We start from the raw sequence: 18,694 nt of genomic DNA on the forward strand, positions 1-18,694 counted from the left end.
TTCAGTCCCTCCCTCCTTCCCCCTCTGTCCTGACTCTTGCCTTGTGCTCACGTTGCCCTCCTGGCTTAGGGACCCTTCTTCATTCTTCAGTTTTTTTTCCTGGATGCACATGTTCTACTCTGTTCCTGTGGGTATTCTGTTCCTCCTGGGGCTTTTTCAGTTCTGAGTGTCTGTGTCCATACATCACCTTTATGCCCTACATCATGCATGGGGAAAATACCTGTGATGTACAGTGGTATACTAGCCGGATATTGGCTTTCCTTGGCAGGAGATCCCTTAGGTAAAGAATGCTGCATCAGTGAAGAAAAGGACGTCTAATGTTATGGTAAGACTTTACACAACTCTACTTTTTGAAGGGACAGTTCAGTACTATATTGTATGTATGCCCTTTCTGCAGAAATGCTGTAGGTGTAAGAGAGGTTTACATGAGTATGATATAGTTCACCTTTACTTAGCAAACTTTTTTGCCTTGCCTTGTTTTAGAACCTTCATGTCATCTCCCAGCTGTATCTAAGGTACTATCTGGCTTCAGAGAGAGTCCATCTGGAAGGCTGTCTAAGCAGGAGACAGGGATTCACCTATCACCAAACAAACAGGGACAGGTATGTGAACAGGGCATTTTTTGTTGGCTCTTTATCAGTCGAGATTGTCGATCCTTTTAGTAGAAGTGTCTGTTTTTGCATAGTGAAAAGCTGCAGTCAAAAGAGGTAATGATATCTCATACTTTTAATCTTCAGTCCATTTGCAGTTTTCATTTTACTGCTCTTTACTTTTTGTGCAGAATAAATGTGCTGAATTGTATACTGTAGTCTTTTCAGTATCTTTTAGTAGATGTTTGTCAACATGGCTTACTACTTTGTTGGAGTCAGGCTTCTCCTTTGCGATCTCACTGCCTTTGATATGGAAGAATTGATGAGACAGAAAATGCTGTGGCACATAGATGGAAGAACTGTGTCTGAAATAAACACATTTGTGAGAAAACACAAACCAAAAAGAATCACTGTTCCAATGTTCACCAAAACACCATAAATACAAAACAGATGGAAGAGGCACAAATCCGTAATCCACACGAATTCCTTTATTAAAACGACTCTTCAGTCCAATAAAACGCAGAAACAATAAGTTTGACTATTTGTGAGAAAACCAAGGTAAACCTTCTGGTTTGCCAAGAGATAATCTCCTAACTTTCACTGTAAAATGTCTACTACTGCCCTACCTGCTCATGTTCCATGTGTTTAGTCCAGTTATACAAAAATGAGTTACATTTAATTGATTTTTTGTATGGGTAAGCATAATTTAAAAATCCCTAAAAAAACAAAAAATATTTTTTGCTGGAGTGTGAGCCCTTGTACACCCTTCCCATGTCAACATCCCATAACTTTGTGTATGTATATGCATGTGACTCTCTCTCTCTCTCTATATATATATATATATATATATATATATATATATATATATATATATATATGTGCACACACACACACACACACACATATATATATATATATATATGAGTGTGTGTATGGTGTCTCATCAAATACTGAACATTCAAAGGGGAATCACTTTAATGCGAATCTAAGATAATTGAAAATGCAAAAAAAAGCAATCCCCTCACACCCCCTGTTAATTATATAATCTAACTCTGAGAAAAAAATTAAAACATGGCAAATTTCCTTCTACTGTTCCACAATCCCGTACAAAAGGCTGCCATCAAAAATGCCATTTGAATGGATTTTCACTTTTTTAGACCAAGACAAAGCATTTGCTCATGAGTATTCACTCTTTTGAAAAGGTAACCATACATATATGTAAGTATACCAACTCCTTGGATGGATGCACAGTAGTGGGGGTTGTACTGAATAACGTTATGCACAGTAGTGGGGGTTGTAGTGAATAACCTTATACATTGCAGCACTGGTTCTTACATACAAGTGAATTTTGGTGTGATCATTTGTGAATAAAAGAACTTGAATTAAAGTTGCTTGCAATAAGTACATTATTCAGAGTATATGAATGACATCCCTGCAAACACAGACACAAACACATGTAAACCGCTGCAGGTTGAATTACACATCCTTGGACCCTGTTGTTTTCTTTATATGATCTTTGTAAATAACAGAAATTCTAAGGAGTGCAGATGTGATCCTTGGAATGGCAAAGAAAGTTGTGCAAAAAAGGACTTCATTTGTAGATTAAGTCTAGGATTGTGGTATTTCAAAATATTCCCCCCTTATTCTGATGTACAGTGATCTCAAGACTTAGTAGGGCAGCAGGGGTTTGCGTTCTGCAGGGGGCTATACCTCTCCCTGCAGAAAGAATTTTAAAAGGACAGCCAGTTAAAGCATTCACTGTTCTCAACTGTATTTGTCAGAACAAATAGATAAGAATGCATTATTTTATACTTTCAACTCGGCACTTATTTTGCATTTTCTCACCTATTGCTCTAGATTCAAATTAAGCTAAAACCAACGTGCAACAGTGTGAGTTAGTATAATAGCAGGATTTGTTACACTGCTAGAAATATTAAATTAATATAACTTAATGAATAGACATTAATTAAAAGTGTTGTGCAACACTAAGAAGGCAAAACATTGCTTGCATCTGTTCGTTGTCCAAGAAAAATGTCAGAAAGGTCAGCTAACATTTGTAAGTCCTTAAAACAAAAGGTTCTCTCATATCCAGAAGCTTCTGGGTAGAAAACAGTCTTTTGGGGCAAGGCTTAGTCCCTTTTCTGGTTCTACAGATCTTTGTGGTTTGGAATCATCTTTTAAGAGTCATTTGTCCTTGACGAGTGCTGCCGGCAGTTCAGGTTTCTGTTCCCGCTCTCTGGGGAATCCAGACAACTGAAATGATTTCTTGCAAATCCACACTGGTTTCTTCTTTGGCACAACAGCATTCAGTTGCAAGCAGAACTTGATTAATTTCTTTTTAAGCAAACTTTGTATTATTCACTGCAGGTAGATCTCCTTGTCTGTCTGGATGACAAGGGCTCTGAAATCAACAAAATGAAATATCATTGTTCTCGGTTCCTTTACAAGAGAGTAGGCTGTCTAGCAGTTCTCTGTCATGTAACCAAGGCGGACTGACTCCTTCTCAGAGTTCAGTTGTAACTATGTAGTTGTATGTTGTTACCTAAGCAGACAAGATGAACTGCTGAAAATGAAAACTCCCCACAAGTTTCTTTGCAAGTAGATGTATCTTACACAATGGAAGGAAGACTGGGGTGTCTTTTTTTCTTTGCTTTTAGTTGATCCCGGCTGCATGTGCAAAAGCATAACTCTTAGTTCAGCAGTATCTAAGCGATGGGGTACAGGGCTGTTTTTCTACCCAATTTATTACTCTTTGAGACTTTTATAATGTTTTGGAAGAAAAACAAATGTGGTTTGTAGAGATGACTATTAAACCTCCTCTAGCATCTACTGAAATTTATTTCCTTTACTTTTGGCTTCTTAACACTTTAATGTTCTAGAGAAAGATTATATTTGCTTCATTGGTACAGCATAAAATCCCACCTTGTTTGAGTGGTAGCATCTGGTCTGCATTCTTTGAGAGATGTGTGAAGTAAGCAGACACCAAAAGAAATAGCTAAGAGGCCCCTTTTCTTCAGCTAGAATACTCTTTTGAATGAAGTATGGCCTCATGCACTCAATGCAGTGATTATTGCTTTCTTTTGACAGTGTCACATTGTACAACAAAGTAAAACGTCCACATGAAGCAACAATAGCGGTAACAGTGAGAACTTTCTTCTGCAACAATAGTAGTAACATTTTCAAGGAAATAACCAACAGTAAAACAAATGTCTTTAAATATAATTCCATAACATAACAAAACCCGACTCCACTTAGATAAACATCCAATAGACAATAAGAAACAAAAAAATAATAAAAGCAATTAAAAAACAATTACTTACTAACTACATTCCAGATCAATTCCTTGTTTAAACCAGAAGAGAAAATTGTATTATATTGTAAAGTGAAACACGTTTAATTGTATCTTAAAAGTCTTTGACATCTTCATCTAAACAATCCCTGTCTTTTGATCACCAAGTAGCTACAGTAGTCAGGAAATGTTTTTCTATCACTTAATTAATAAGTAAAGGTATCGCATCCGAGTCCAACGAAATAGTGTGTCATCTGTAGTCTACACTGGTCAGATCAGTTATCCAGACACGTCACACAGCTATAAAGACCTCAGAAGTTCCTATTTAAAGCAATCACCAAATTAAAGACCCTCATTTACTAACAAAGGCTTGAAACTCTAACCCTATGCTGTGTTGGAAATGCTCCATGTAGTAAAATGTAATGCTTTTTCAGCCAGCAGTGATCAAAAGTCATTTGATCACTTCTACTGGCATTAAATTTATATAAGATCATGGAAAGTGGGATTCTGGGAATTTGCCCTTTCCCCACTGTAGCGTGATCCTGCAATTGGCATACATAAATAGGAGGCGTATGAAGAGAACAACAGAAAAATTGAGTTCTGCCTTTTTTTCCCTATGGTATTTTGTGTTTCAGTCTTTTTGGATTGATATTTTTTCATTTCATTTAATATTTTTACACTTTGATATTTAGAAGTACAGCCACACTCTGTATCATGTAGACTCCTGTATGGTGATTTATGTCTGGTATTGTGTTTTAATGACTCTACACCTCCACAAAACAAATGCCTCCAAAGTACTTGAGGCCTGAATCTCCAACAAACAAGCCATGCTGGAGGAGAGGACATATTTATTACTCTCTACTTTCTCCACTCTCACTTGCTTTAAGGCAAACCTTGACCAGCGAAAGGGTGCCCATGAGTTCATTCCCTTTCTGAAGGCAGGAGGTGCCCTATGAAGGTTGGTATTTACAAGAGTAACTTTGCCTTGTATACTTTATGAATTTGTAAATCTGTAAATGTGTGCATTGGCCAGCAATTTATTTATTTTTTTATTTATTTATTGTTCTGTCTAATACTACAGGGATAGGCAGTAGCCAACCCATGTCCTGTTAAGCTCCTATCATCTATTGCCTGTGGCAAATCCCTGTAATTAAAGAAATTATTTTTTGAGCTGGGGCATAGGCATGGTAACTCCTTACTAAGTTTAATGCTACTGGCTGCCAAGAAAGCAATTACAAGAAAATGGAAATTAAATTTTAAACCATTTTTAATTGGAATACTGAATATTGTTAAGAAGTAAAAGAACTGGAGGTTGGATAATTAGAAAACAGGAAGTGCAAATTACATAGAAGTAAATAGAATCAATGGGAACAATACTTGTAAATAATGTTCAGCAGGAAAAATGAAGTTTAAGGGGAAGAAGGACGGAAATAATTTATATAATGCTGGAATGATGTAAAGTGCATATAAAGTGAAACTGTTTTTAATATATTAATGTATGTGTACCAATGTCACTTTTAGTTGTGACTTATAAAAGATTTTTTATGAAAAATAAGGAGAGAAAATCTGAGCCATTATTTAATATTATTCTAATTCATTTAAAAAAGGTAATGGAACAGCAGGTTTTGCACAACATACACTTTCCGAACAATAAATAACTCAAATGTCAGTGCATAAATAAATAAATAAGAAATGTGAAACTTTAATATCTGGCATTATTGACTGGTCTGTATCAAAGATTTACTAGAAGATCAGGACAAAGCAAAAAAAAGTGAGGAAAAAAATCAGAGACATTTTGCAAAATCAGGGAGTTTTGAGAGGCGTGGTTCCCTGCATACCTCCCAGCTACTTTGATCAAGAATTGTGGACAGAACAGGAACAATACCTCCCAGCTACTTTGATCAAGAGTTGTGGACAGAACAGGAACAATACATAGGTTCATAAGTAGGTACTAGGCTGTCTGCCCGAAGGCATTTATAAGCCTAGCCAGAATGTGTTGGCTTTCGCCACCCCCTTAGATTAGATGTTCATCGTGTTTCATTGTTGCAGTCATTACATTTGGGTAATTTGCTGGCAAGTTGCCCTCAATCAGCCTGATTAACAAAGTCTTGGGTCCTGTGTTGGTTGCTGTCCCTTCTTCCATGATGTCAGGTCTTCAGGGGTATAAAACATGCCGCACAGTGCCTGAAGCAGAAGCAGTTTGCAAGTACTGGTCGGCCAACTCCTAAAATTTTCGTTTTCGAGTTTCAGAACTGAAGTCTTCAACTAAAAGCTAAGTACCTCGCTGGGGAAACTTTTTATTTTTCCTTACCGATGTCAGTAAAAGTTGATAATTGCATTTCTTGTGGGAAGCAAATACCTCATAAGGATTTTCATTTGTACTGTATTCCTTGCCTAGGCCCTGACCACGACGTACCTTGCTGTCGGTTTTGTGTTTTATTTAATCAGCGCACTATCCGTCGTCGGTACATTTTTGCTTCTAAATATTTTGGCAATAGGTTTAATTATCCAGAAATGATGTCAGTTAGCCATCCGACTACCAGAATACAGAAAAAACGCAAGAAAAACATAGAGACAGACTGTTGAGGTCCAAAACTGCCGACGACGCTTTTCCTAAGCCAGTCGCCAGTTCGCTTGCACTCAGTGAGCCGCTTTCGCAGCCCCCTGGATACCCGCTACTTCTGATTCGCAGGTCTCTACTGAGACCCATTCGGAGTCCGGTATGCCACGAGATGCTTCACATACGGAACCCGCGGATGTCTCTACCTTGGATGGGTCCGGAGCCGCTGAGCAGGCACCGGCTTCTGAGGGTGTATTCAGGCCTACAGACTTGCATATTAAACTGATTCCATCTTCAGTACTAAGGCCTAAATCCCGAGCTATGTCTAAAAAACTGATGCCCAGGCCACATGTTCAGGCCCCTATGCCTAAAAAACAAATGATCAAAATGGCTGAAGATTTAATTACTCTAATCAGGGGTAGTCAAACCCCCCCCCCCTCCAAGAGGCCTAGGATTGAACTTGTCTATGAATCTTCTGAACAGGACTCTGTTTTTCTGACTCTTCTAATGATCTGGATTTGTTCATACCAACTTATGAGGACTCTGATGCAGAGGATTCCATTCCCTTTGCCTCTCTGCCTGAGGATTTCTCTTTTGGGGAAACTTTACATACCTTAAGGGAGCATTGCCACTGGGAAAGTCAGGATTTCTCTGAATCCAAAAAGAGGCTTAGGGATTTCCTTCTTCTTCCTCAGCATAGGCCTTTGGCTATACCTCCTGTACTAGACATTGTGGATGATGTGTTTTCGGAATCCAGTATGGCCCCTGATTCCTTGCCTCCAGCCCCTAGCAAACCAGATAGGTACTACAAGGTTCCTGAGTCCCACAAATTCCTTTTTAAGAATCCTGTTGTGGACCCTGAAACCATTTCTCAGGGGTCCAAGGGCATTAAGTCTTCTACTGCTAAAAATCCTACCCCTTCTGATAGAGACTCGGGCATTGGATAGATGGGGTAAAAAGGTTTATACTTCTGCAACCTTAGCAATCAGGGCTTTAAACTGTCAGTTCCATATGTTAAAATATCAACAGCATGTCATGGGACTGCTTAAACAGGAAATTATGTTGATTTCTGACTGTGTGGAGAATAAAGATTTACAGGATTTATTGCATTCATCTGAATAAGTTGGCAAACATACTCTGCAATGTGTTTTCGATTCTTTAGAGGCCTCTTGCAGGGCTGCTGTTACTGGGTCTGTGCTTAGAAGGCATGCTTGGCTTAAGGAGCAATCTCTGCCTGATCATGTTAAAGCAAAACTTTTGGATGCTCCTTTAAATCATGACCGCCTGTTTGGCAATAAGGCTGAAGAAGTTCTAAAAAAGATGGAAGATAAAGCTAAATCTATGCAAACTGTGAAAGATTTCTTGTAAGTACAACCGCCTAGATTTAGTAGACGCTGGCCTACTAAGAACTGGTCCTTTCCAGCTCCTTCCAGAGCCACTCCAGCCAAACCCAGACATTCCAAAAGCACCAGGTTTCAGTCCCAAGGGACTTTCAGAACTAAGCAATAGGGTGCTTCCACTTCCAAATCTGGAAACAACAAGGCACTACCCTATGGTAAACAGTCTCAATGACTTCCCTTTAAAATTACCAAGCACTTGCCTCTTAGCCACCCCTTTGGGGGGAAAACTGATTCTTCATTCAAGCAACCGGCAACTTATAACCCAGGACAAATGGGTTTTAAATATAGTGTACCAGGGATACAGATTTCATTTCCACACACTGCCAACTCCAAACAGGTGGCCAGACCTGCCCCCAAATCAGTGGGCAGAGGCTCAGAAACAAGTACTTTCCCTCCTAAACATGGGGGCTATTCAACCGGTACCAGAAGAGGAAAAGGGACAAGGATTCTATTCAAGACTTTTCCTGGTATCACCAAGAATGATGCCACAGTATGAAGACAAGATGATCAATTTCAACAATTGGCTTAAGTATTGGTGTCATTCAAAGGGGATCCAATGCCTATCAGCTTGGGATGATATGCACGACAAGCTACGATGCTTTGCTAGGGACGGCTTGCACCTGTCACCCCTGGGCTTTCGGATATTGGCAAAGGTTCTTGCTACCCCCATAGTGCCTTTTTTAGGCAAGGCTCAAAAGACAAACCCACCTCCATAGGTATCACAAGGGATAAGAAACTAAGAGTAATGCTACTCAACGCTAGAAGTCTAAACCTCAAGATGCACGCACTCGAAACTCTCCTTAGCATGGAGAACATCGATATCTGTGCAGTAACAGAAACCTGGTTCAGGGTCCCGAGCACCCCAGCACTACCAGGTTATACCTCATACCATGCTTTTCGGCCCCAAAACTTGGACCGAACCACAAAAGGAGGGGGAGTATCGATATTCATCAAAGATACCCACACCTCCAGGTTGGTGGCAAAGCACGAAGCATCAGAGACTATCCATGTGCAACTAACAGTGGGTAAAACTGCCTTCCAGTTTATAGCCTGCTACAGACCACCCTCCCAAACCCAGGAACCCCACTCGGCCTTCCTGAGAACACTGGAAAATGTGAAGGTCTCTCCGAACACCATTATATTGGGCGACTTCAACTACCCAAACATAGATTGGGAGCATTACTCTAGCTCCAACACCCTTGCCCAAAGGTTCCTAGAATTCATAAACTCAAATGCTATGGAACAACTTGTTACCACTCCCACAAGAGGGAAAAACATACTGGACCTGATCATCACCAACATGGGGACTCTATGCTCCAGACCAGAAATGTATCCCTCACTGGTAAGATCAGACCATAAACTGATCTCACTGGATATTCACATCCCGACCCCACCCCCTGCCCAGAAAACCACAGTGAAAAACTTCTCTAAAGCAAATTTCACACTCCTCAAAACCGAGGTGGAATCCTTCAAAGCCCCGGGCCTGTGGAAAATACGGCCCAGACCACAGAATCCTTTATAAATGCATTCTGTGAACACCTTCAGGACTGCATGGATCATGCAATCCCAAATAAAACCAAGACCCAATCCTCCAAAGGCAGACGACCTGTCTGGTGGACCCCAGCCATAAACAAACTATACAATAGAAGGAGGAAGCTACTACATGATAGAGCAAAATCCCAAAAAGGGAAGGCATCTCTGATCAGTATTAGCAAAAAACTAAGGGCACTCATAAAATCGTCAAAGGCCAGCTTCGAGAGAAAAATTGCACAGGACACTAAGGATAATCACAAGGCTTTCTTTAGTTATGTTAGGAACCTGGGTGGCAATTCCCAGATATGCTCAGAATTAGTCCAAAATGACAAAAAATACACTGATCCCACAGACATTGCCAACATCCTAGCTGACAGGTTCAGCGCAAACTTCTCCCCCTCCCACCAAAAGGGCAAATATCTATCCCAGCAGTGTGCTGCCCCCCTGACATCTCAGATGCTCAGGTGGGAGCTGCCCTCTCCAAAGCAAAAAACACAGCATCAATGGGACCAGACGGTGTCCCAGGCTGCGTCCTACATGAACTCCAAGAAGAGCTAAACCCAAACATAAAACTACTGTTCAGTCTCAGCCTTACTACAGGATATGTACCCAAAGAGTGGCGTACAGCAACAGTGGTCCCTCTCCACAAAGGTGGTGCCTCAACGGACCCTGGAAACTATCGCCCCATAAGCCTGACTAGCTTGGTCTGCAAAGCTATGGAAAGGATCATCATGGACCTCATAAATAAAGATATTGGGGACCTACAGACACAGGATCCTACCCAGTTTGGCTTTGTTAAGGGCAGATCCTGCCTCTTAAACCTGGTTGACTTCTTTGAAACAGTCACCAAGGCCATTGACGAAGGGAAGGTGGTCCACACAGCCTATCTGGACCTCGCAAAAGCCTTCGATACAATACCCCAATCGGGCATTGTAGATAAGCTCACCAGCTTAAATATAAACCCCTATGTCACTAGATGGGTTGCAAGCTGGCTCAAGGACAGAACCCACATGGTTAGAATTGCTGGAGCCATGTCAGACTCCAAACCAGTTACAAGTGGTGTCCCACAAGGCTCAGTCCTGGGACCTCTCTTGTTTGGTATATATTTCTCGGAGGTACAGGCCAACACGGAAGGACTGTGGCTGACCAAGTTCGCAGATGACTGCAAACTGGGCCATAATCGACTCTCCAGCCGACACAAGCATCCTCCAAAAGGGCCTCGTAGAAACAGACAACTGGTGCCAGAGCCATGGCCTCAAGCTAAACGCCAAAAAGTGTATAGTCATCCCCTTTGGCAAAAACAAAGTGCCAAATTACCACATAGGTGGTAATCCATTAAGTACAGAAGAAGTAATTAGGGACCTGGGGACCCGAGTTGATAGCAATCTCTCATTTGACAACCACGTGGCCAAAGTGGTTAGAAAACATTTTATATAGCCCACCTAATCATGAAGGGATTCACATCTAGATTAGGGGAGATCATCGTGCCTCTTTACTCATCCCTCATCAGGCCCATAATTGAGTACAATGCCCCTTTTGGGATGTACCTTACCAAACACCTGCAGCAACTGGAAAGACCCCAAAAGTACCTCACCAAGAGGATCAAAGGGCTCAAACAGATGCCATATGCTGCCGGTTAAAGAAACTCCAGCTCTACTCAGTGGCATACCGCCTGCTCAGAGGTGACCTGTGCCTGACGTATAAGGCCATGTCCAACCCGGAATTAAGGGACATGCTACACCTCAAAAAATCCAAATCCCATCGAGCTACACGAGAGACTTGAAACTCAGCACTGAAATAAATAGGACATGCTGGAGGGACAGATTCATAACCCAGAGGCTCCCTTCACTCTGGAATAAAATCCCAGTCCAGGTTAGGCAGAGTCCCTCATTGACTCTTTTCAAGAGGAATCTTGATGAGTGGATGGGAGATCGTAGGTTTACCCCGGGTATCACTTCTGTGTCACTGTTAGACAGAGGCACAGTGTACTAACCTCGAAAAAGGGCATAGCAAAATTAATTTAAAATGGGTGGCGAAAGCCAAACATACTCTGGCTAGGCTTATAAATGCCCTAGGGCAGATAGCCTAGTATGAACCTATGAACCTATGGTACCCAGAAAATACAAATCATGGTGTCCAATTCTGGACCTGTCTACTCTAAACACCTTTCTGGACATTCCAAAATTCAAGATGCTGACTCTTCACCAGTTACTTCCTATGCTAGGCAAAGATGCCTGGTTGGCAACTCTAGATTTAAAAGAGGCTTACCTGCATATTCCAGTCAGGGAATCTTGCAGAAGATACCTACGCTTCAAAGCAGGCTGGATGCATTATCAGTTCGCTGCACTGCCCTTTGGCTTGTCTACTGCACCCAGAGTATTCACAAAGTGCCTGGCTCCAGTACTTGCTTTTTGCAGGCAAAGAAGTATTCAAATACATCCATACCTGGACGATTGTCTAATTCAGGCAGAAAACCAGGCCATTCCTCTAAAACATCTGGCATTTGTAAAAAGAGTTCTAACCTGTCTAGGGTACACCATAAATGAAAAGAAATCTCAACTGGTACCCTCTCAAAAAATTACATTCCTGGGTGCAAGCTTGAATACAACTGCCTAGATGGCTTTCCTTACGCCAGAAAAGCATATTCATTTGGTGACTTACTTCAAACAGGTGGCCACACAAACCCTGCTATCTGCAAGGCAAATACTGCAGGCCTTGGGGTTCATGGCCTCCTGCATTCTTCTAATTCCATATGCAAGACTGCATATGAGGAAACGTCAGTGGTACTTAAAATGTTTATGGAGTCAGCATTGTCACAGCCTGGAAACAATGATTCCTATCATACCTTGCCTGCGCCTAGAGTTCCTGTGGTGGCCTGTCACCAAAACAAGGGACTGCTATTCACACCACCCCATGCTGCCCAAACCCTAACTACAGATGCATCAGACTATGCATGAGGGGCTCATCTGGCAGGGAAGTGCATTCATGGCAAATGGAGCCCAAATCAAATGCACCTTCATATCAATCAAAAAGAAATGCTAGCTGTACAGAATGCACTGACAGCCTTCAAGGACTACCTTCATCCAGGACAATTACTGATAAAGACGGACAACACCACGGTTATATGGTACATAAAAAAGCAGGGGGGTACACATTCCTACCCCCTTTGCAGACTAGCTATGGCATTGTGAAACACGGCCTTGAGCTACCAAGTACAACTACAAGCTCAATTCCTGCCAGGAAAGCTGAATGTTCTGGCAGACGAACTAAGCATAAATCTCATGGACCCACACGAATGGAAACTGGAACCATGGATTTTCAACATGTTGACACGCAAATGGGGGAGCCCAGACATAGATCTTTTTGCCTCACCCCAGAACAATTTTGCACAAGAACTCATCACAAAAAGTCTGGAAAGTGGATGCTCTGTCCTTCAGTCTATGCCTTTCCCCCTCTGCCTCTGCCCTCCAAAGTTCTACTAAAAGTCAAACAGGACAAACCAAAAATGTTTTTGATTGCTCCAGACTTGCCTCGCCAACACTGGTACTCACTCCTGCGCAGTGTGTCATACATTTCACCTTGGTACCTGTCTCAGACACCTTCCTTACTGTCTCAGCAGGAGAACCAAATTCTGCACCGTCAGGTCCAAACACTGAATCTTGCAGCTTGGCTAATCACTTAAATTCCCCCTTAGCATCCCTCAGCAAACCTGTGATGGATGTCATTTTGGAGGCGAGAAGACCTAGTACTAGAAAATCTTATGCTGACAAATGGAAAAGATTCTGTGCCTGGAATCAATCTCAAGGGATGAGCACAGCAGTGCCCAATTTACTTCAGATTTTGCAATACTTAACTGAGATGCTTCACAAGGGCCTGTCTTTTTCTTCCATGAAAATCCATGCCTCAGCCATTTCAGCTCACTACAACACAGAACCCCCCCCTCTTCTCTCATCTTCTTCTAAAGCAGTATCTCAGAGGGGCCAAAAACATGAGACCACCCAGAAGAGCTCCAACCCCTGGCTCGGACCTTAACTTTGTATTGTAGAAACTCACTCTACCTCCTTTTGAACCAGCTGCTACTGCTGACTTAAAATTTCTTTCCTGGAAAACAGCCTTCCTTTTAGCAATCACTTCAGCTAGAAGGATATCTGAATTACAGGCCCTTATGGCAGTGGAGCCTTTCATCATCTTTCATGCGGACAGGGTGTCTCTCAGGACCAATCCGGCATTCATGCCCAAGGTGGTATCCAGTGTGGCTCTTAATCAGTCCAGTCATTTGCCAACTTTCTTTCCCAATCCACAGAACAAGGGTGAGCAGATTCTGCATTCATTGGACGTACACAGACAGCTTAGATTCTAGTTGGACAGGACTAAATCTTAAAGAAAATCTGAACAACTGCTGGTAGCATTTGCTGCAGGGGCAGAGGGGAAGGCTATTTCAAAGCAAACCATTTCTAAATGGATAAGACATTGTATTCATTTCTGTTATAAGCACCATGGTAAACCTGTCCCCCAGGGGATCAGATCTCATTCTACCAGGGCTGCATCTACTTCAACAGCCTTTCTCAGAGGTGTTCCTACCAGGGATATTCTAGAACCTGCTACCTGGAGTTATGTTCATACTTTCACCAAGCATTATCACTTACTAATTTTCTCTAAATCCAGAGCTGGCTTTGCCACTGCTGTTTTGCAGGGCGTTAGAGCTGGTCCTAATGCTGAATAAATCCATCCTCCCAACCATAGCTTTGGGAATGTACCCAAATGTAATGACTGCAACAGTGGAACACGATGAGCATAGTACAGTTGTGTACACTTACCATAAATGTAGTAGTTCGAGTGTATTCACTGTTGCAGTCCTGGTTACCCTCCCTCCAGCCTCCTGTTTTTCTCTTACTATACCTCTACTTTCTTTTACTATGCTTAAAAGCCTTTTTGGTGTATTTGCTTTTGTTTGGAGACATATTTTTGTTTTTTTAATTTTATATATCTATATATACATATATATTGCTCCCCATTTGGGGGGCACCTAACATTTGAGGCAAGAAAAACTGATGTAATGGCGTTGGCTGCATGTGTTATACCCCTGACAACTGACGTCATGGAAGAAGGGACAACAACCGACACAGGACCCAAGACTTTGTTAATCAGGCCGACTGAGGGCAACCTGCCAGCAGATTACCCAAATGTAATGACTGCAACAGTGAACACACCCTAACATCTACATTTGTGGTAAGTGTACACAGCTGTACTTTCACTGTGCCTCTATCCAACACAGCCACTGAAGTGATGCCCGGGGTAAACTTTCTGTTTCCATCCACTCGTCAAGGTTTCTCTTGAAGAGTGTTTGCGAGGAGCTCTGCCTAATGTAGATTGGAATCTTGTTCCAAAGCATGGGAAGTCTCTGGGACAGGAATCTGTCCTTCCAGCATGTCCTATTTATTGTAGTCCACCAGGTTTTGGAGGCATGATCTGCCCTTAACAAAGCTGAACTGGGTAGAGTCCAGTTTGGAGGTTCCCAGTGTCTCTGTTAATGAGTTCCATGATGCACTCCATAGCCTTGCAGACCAGGCTAGTCAGGCTTATAGGGAGATAGTCCCCTGGTCTTGTTGTGGCTCCACCTTTGTGAGCGGAGTAATCGTTGCTGTGCGCCACTCTATGGGTACGTAGCTTGTGGAGAGGCTGAGTTTGAACAGTGTATTTAGGTGAAGGGTTAGTTCATCTTTGAGCTTGTGTAGGATGCAACTTGGGACACCGTCCATTCCCATTGATGCTATGTTTTTGGCTTTGGAGAGAGCTGTTTTAACCTAAGTGTCTGTGATTTCAGGGGCTCTACATTTTTCTGGTATGGTTATGGACCCTTTTGGGGATGAAGTTTGCACTGAACTTGTCTGCCAGGATGTTGGCGATATCGGTCGGTTCAGTGCCTTTTGTGCCATTCTGCACTAACTCTGAGCAGATCTGAGCATTGCCACTTAGGTTCTTGACATAGCTAAAGAATGTCTTGTGGTTATCTTTGGAATCCTTGGCAATTTTTCTTTTGAAGCTCGCCTTGCATGATTTTATGAGGGATCGTAGTTTCTTGCTGAGACTGATCAGGGATGTCTTCCCTTCTTGGGATTTTACTCTTTTCTGCACTAGTTTCCTCCTTCTATTGTATAGCTTGTTTATGGCAGGGGTACACCAGACTGGTTTCCTTTTCTTGGAGGAGTGAGTCTTGGTTTTGCTTGGGGTTGCACAATCCATGCATTCTTGTAGGTGCCCATAGAATGCATTAGTAAAGGATTTTTCAGTTTGGACAGCTTTATCCTTTAGCATGGGGGCTTTGAAACTTTCCACTTCGGTCTTAAGTAACGTGAAGTTTGCTTTTGAAACGTTTTTCACGGAGGTTTCCTTGTCCGGAGGTGGGGGCGGAATATGGATATCCATAGTGATTTGTTTATGGTCAGAGCTAACCAGCGAGGGGTTGACCTCCGGTGTGGAACACCGGTCACCCATGTTGGTGATGACCAGGTCACATATGTTGTCACCTCTGGTGGGAATTTTGACCAGTTGATCCATGGCGTTTGAGTCTATAAATTCTAGGAAATGTTGGGCAAGGTAGTTAGTACTTGAGTATTTCTCCCAGTTAATGTTTGGGTAATTGAAATCACCCAATATTAGGGTGTTTGGTAGGACCTTTATGTTTCCTAGTGTTTCCAGAAATGCGGAATGGGGGTCCTGGGACATGGTGGGTGATCTGTAGCTTCCTACAATTTGAATTGCAGTTTTGCCTGTTGTGAGTTGCACATGGATGATCTCTGAAGGGTTGTGCTGTGCCACTAACCTGGGGATGTGGGTATCCTTGATGAATTTGGATACATCCCCACCTTTTGTATTTCGGTCCGGGTTCTGTGGCCAAAATGTATGGTATGTGTTGTAGCATGGTAGTGCTGAGGTGCTCTCTGGAGCCTTAAACCAGGTTTCTGTTACTGCACATACATCAGTTTTCTCCATACTGAGGAGTGCCTCGAGTGCATGCATTTTGAGGTTTAGACTTCTGGCATTGAGTAGCATTACCCTCAGTTTTTTGTTACTTGTGCTGTTTACGGCAGTGGATTTGTCTTTTGAGCCTTGCCTAAAAAAGGCACTATGGGGGTGGCAAAAGCCTTGGCCAGTATTCAAAAGCCCTAAGGGTGACAGGTGCAAGCCGTCTCTAGCAAAGCAGCGTGGCTTGTCGAGCATGTTATCCCAGGTGGACAGACACTGGATCCCCTTTGAATGACACCAGAAACCTAGCCAATTGTTGAAATTGATAATGTTTTCTTTATACCTTGGTATAATTCTTGGTGAGGGTAGGATGCTAATCAGGGTCATACCGGCCTGGGTTACGTGATCAAAGAGCACTTCCATGTCTCTTTTTCATGTAGTCCAGGGAGGTATGGCTGAGGTCATTCACACCAACATGGACAATGAACAAGTCATATTTGTACTTGTTCTGGAGTGACTTGAGTGTTTGTGTTATGTGGCGGGTCCTAGCACCCGACAAGCAGGTAACAGTAACCTTTTCCTTATTCAGCCTAGTGAGTGGGACGTCACTGTGCCTGATAGTCACCTATTACTAGTAATTTGGGTATGCTATTTTGCCTTAAGGGCTGTGATTGCATGGCACACTGGTTTTGTGAAGTATGTGTTTCATGGTTTGTGTTGGGGGGTGGAGGTTGCTTGGATGTCTGCTTTGGAGGTCTGTGTGCTTTTGCAGATTTTTATTTAGAGCCTCCGAGTATGTTTTCATGTATTTGTGTGTGTTTTTTGCCAGTGCTGATTTAATGGGTCTATGTGAGACTGGTGGTGTGATGCAAGTATTTCCCTTCTCCTCTTGACTGTCTGATCCAGTCTTGGGTTGAGAAAGCTTAGCCTACAGTTTGGCTGTATAATTGTATCCCTCGCATGTATTAGTGTTTGGTGGTAGGAGGAGAGGGTTGTCTGTATACATGAGGCAGTTGTAACATTGCCTCAAAATGCCCAGATTCACCAGTTGGACTGGAGAGTACACCCGAAACTGCCCTTTGGACATGCCTGGATAGGTACAGTGAACTGTTTTACTGAATGGCTGGTAAGGTCCAATAGAGAGCCTTGTCCCTCTGTACAGTATAGGGGGGAGGTCTAGTGCTAGTGTTTGTAAGTGCTTGCTATGAGTTTTGAGCAAGTGCCGGGCTGAGTGCTTAAGTTAAAAGTTTGTCTAGTTCCAAGGGAAAAATTGAAGAGAAGACTTTGTGGAGCCGGGAATAGTTATACTCTAGCTAACCGGCGCTGCCTGGCATGCAAAACCGGACAAATGCGTTTTTTATAGCAGGAAATGAAAGAGAGAGAAATTAGCCCAAAATGGCCAATAAGCTACTAATTTCTGGGCTGAAACCACTCCTCCAGGGACAGATAGGCTGTTTAAAGCTCCCCTCTCTCACAGGTGAACAGAGAAACTTCCTTCTATCCAAGTAAGGTATGGGAAAGCACAGAGATTTGTAACACAGCCTTGAGTTCAGCACTAACCTGAAAACTGGACTATACTAGCTTAGAAAGGCAGGAAACAAGTATATATTTTTGTTTTTTTTTTGTTTTTTTTTTCAGAAAATAAAGCAGCTACAGTAAAAAAAAAAACCCACTTTAAATGCACAGAAAAGGATACTTATTGTTATATATCTCAGATCAGAGTTGTAGTCAGTGCCCCTAGTAATAAAGTAGGAAGAAACACAAATATAGTAAAAGCAGATAAATAAAGTGAATTTTTTTTATATATATAAAACAATAGAAAACGAACAAACTGATTTAAAAACGTTACCCAGTTAACCAGAAAAAAGTTCAAAACTGAGCCCTGTTCTAGCAGTCTTCAGTCAAACAAGTTCTAACTGCACACTCCTGCTACTTACTAGGGTGCAGGGGAGCCTTCTCCAAAAAAAGATGGCCTGGATCAGTGCTCAAGTTATACAAACAAAGCTAGATTCGGCAGGCCTGAATCTGGTCTATGCTACAGCAACAAGGCGCACCTATTTCAGAAAGAAGCAGTTCAAATAAGCAGGCACAATAAGCCTGTAACCAGAAGTTCCCAGCTCAGAAGGGCAGAATCCAGACTCTCCTCCCACAAGAGTGCAGACCACAAACCTTCTTAATGTAAAACAACCGGTATGAAGTCCAAGACTTAGAATAACAGTTACAATTTAATCAGGCTACTACTAAGCAGTAATAAATGCAGCAGAATAAATAAAATGTAGTACTTTTAAGAAGAGGCAAAAGCAAAATAAAGTAGGAGGAAGCACAAATACAGTAAAAGCAGATGAAAAAAGTGCAA

General features: G+C 42.1%; 1 protein-coding gene across 1 annotated transcript in view; it reads left to right on the forward strand.

Moving 5' to 3' along the window:
- The window catches only part of SIPA1L1 (signal induced proliferation associated 1 like 1), a 2,148,853-nt gene that overhangs the window by 1,533,401 nt on the left and 596,758 nt on the right, over positions 1–18,694 (forward strand). The window contains exon 13 of the mRNA XM_044073855.1: positions 484–602. Within this exon, the coding sequence (XP_043929790.1) occupies positions 484–602 (119 nt within the window). The remainder of the gene's footprint in view (positions 1–483; positions 603–18,694) is intronic.

The sequence above is a fragment of the Protopterus annectens genome, chromosome 6.part0 (genome assembly GCF_019279795.1).
Source record: "Protopterus annectens isolate FY-2018-M chromosome 6.part0, PAN1.0, whole genome shotgun sequence".
Lineage (NCBI taxonomy): Eukaryota > Metazoa > Chordata > Ceratodontiformes > Protopteridae > Protopterus > Protopterus annectens.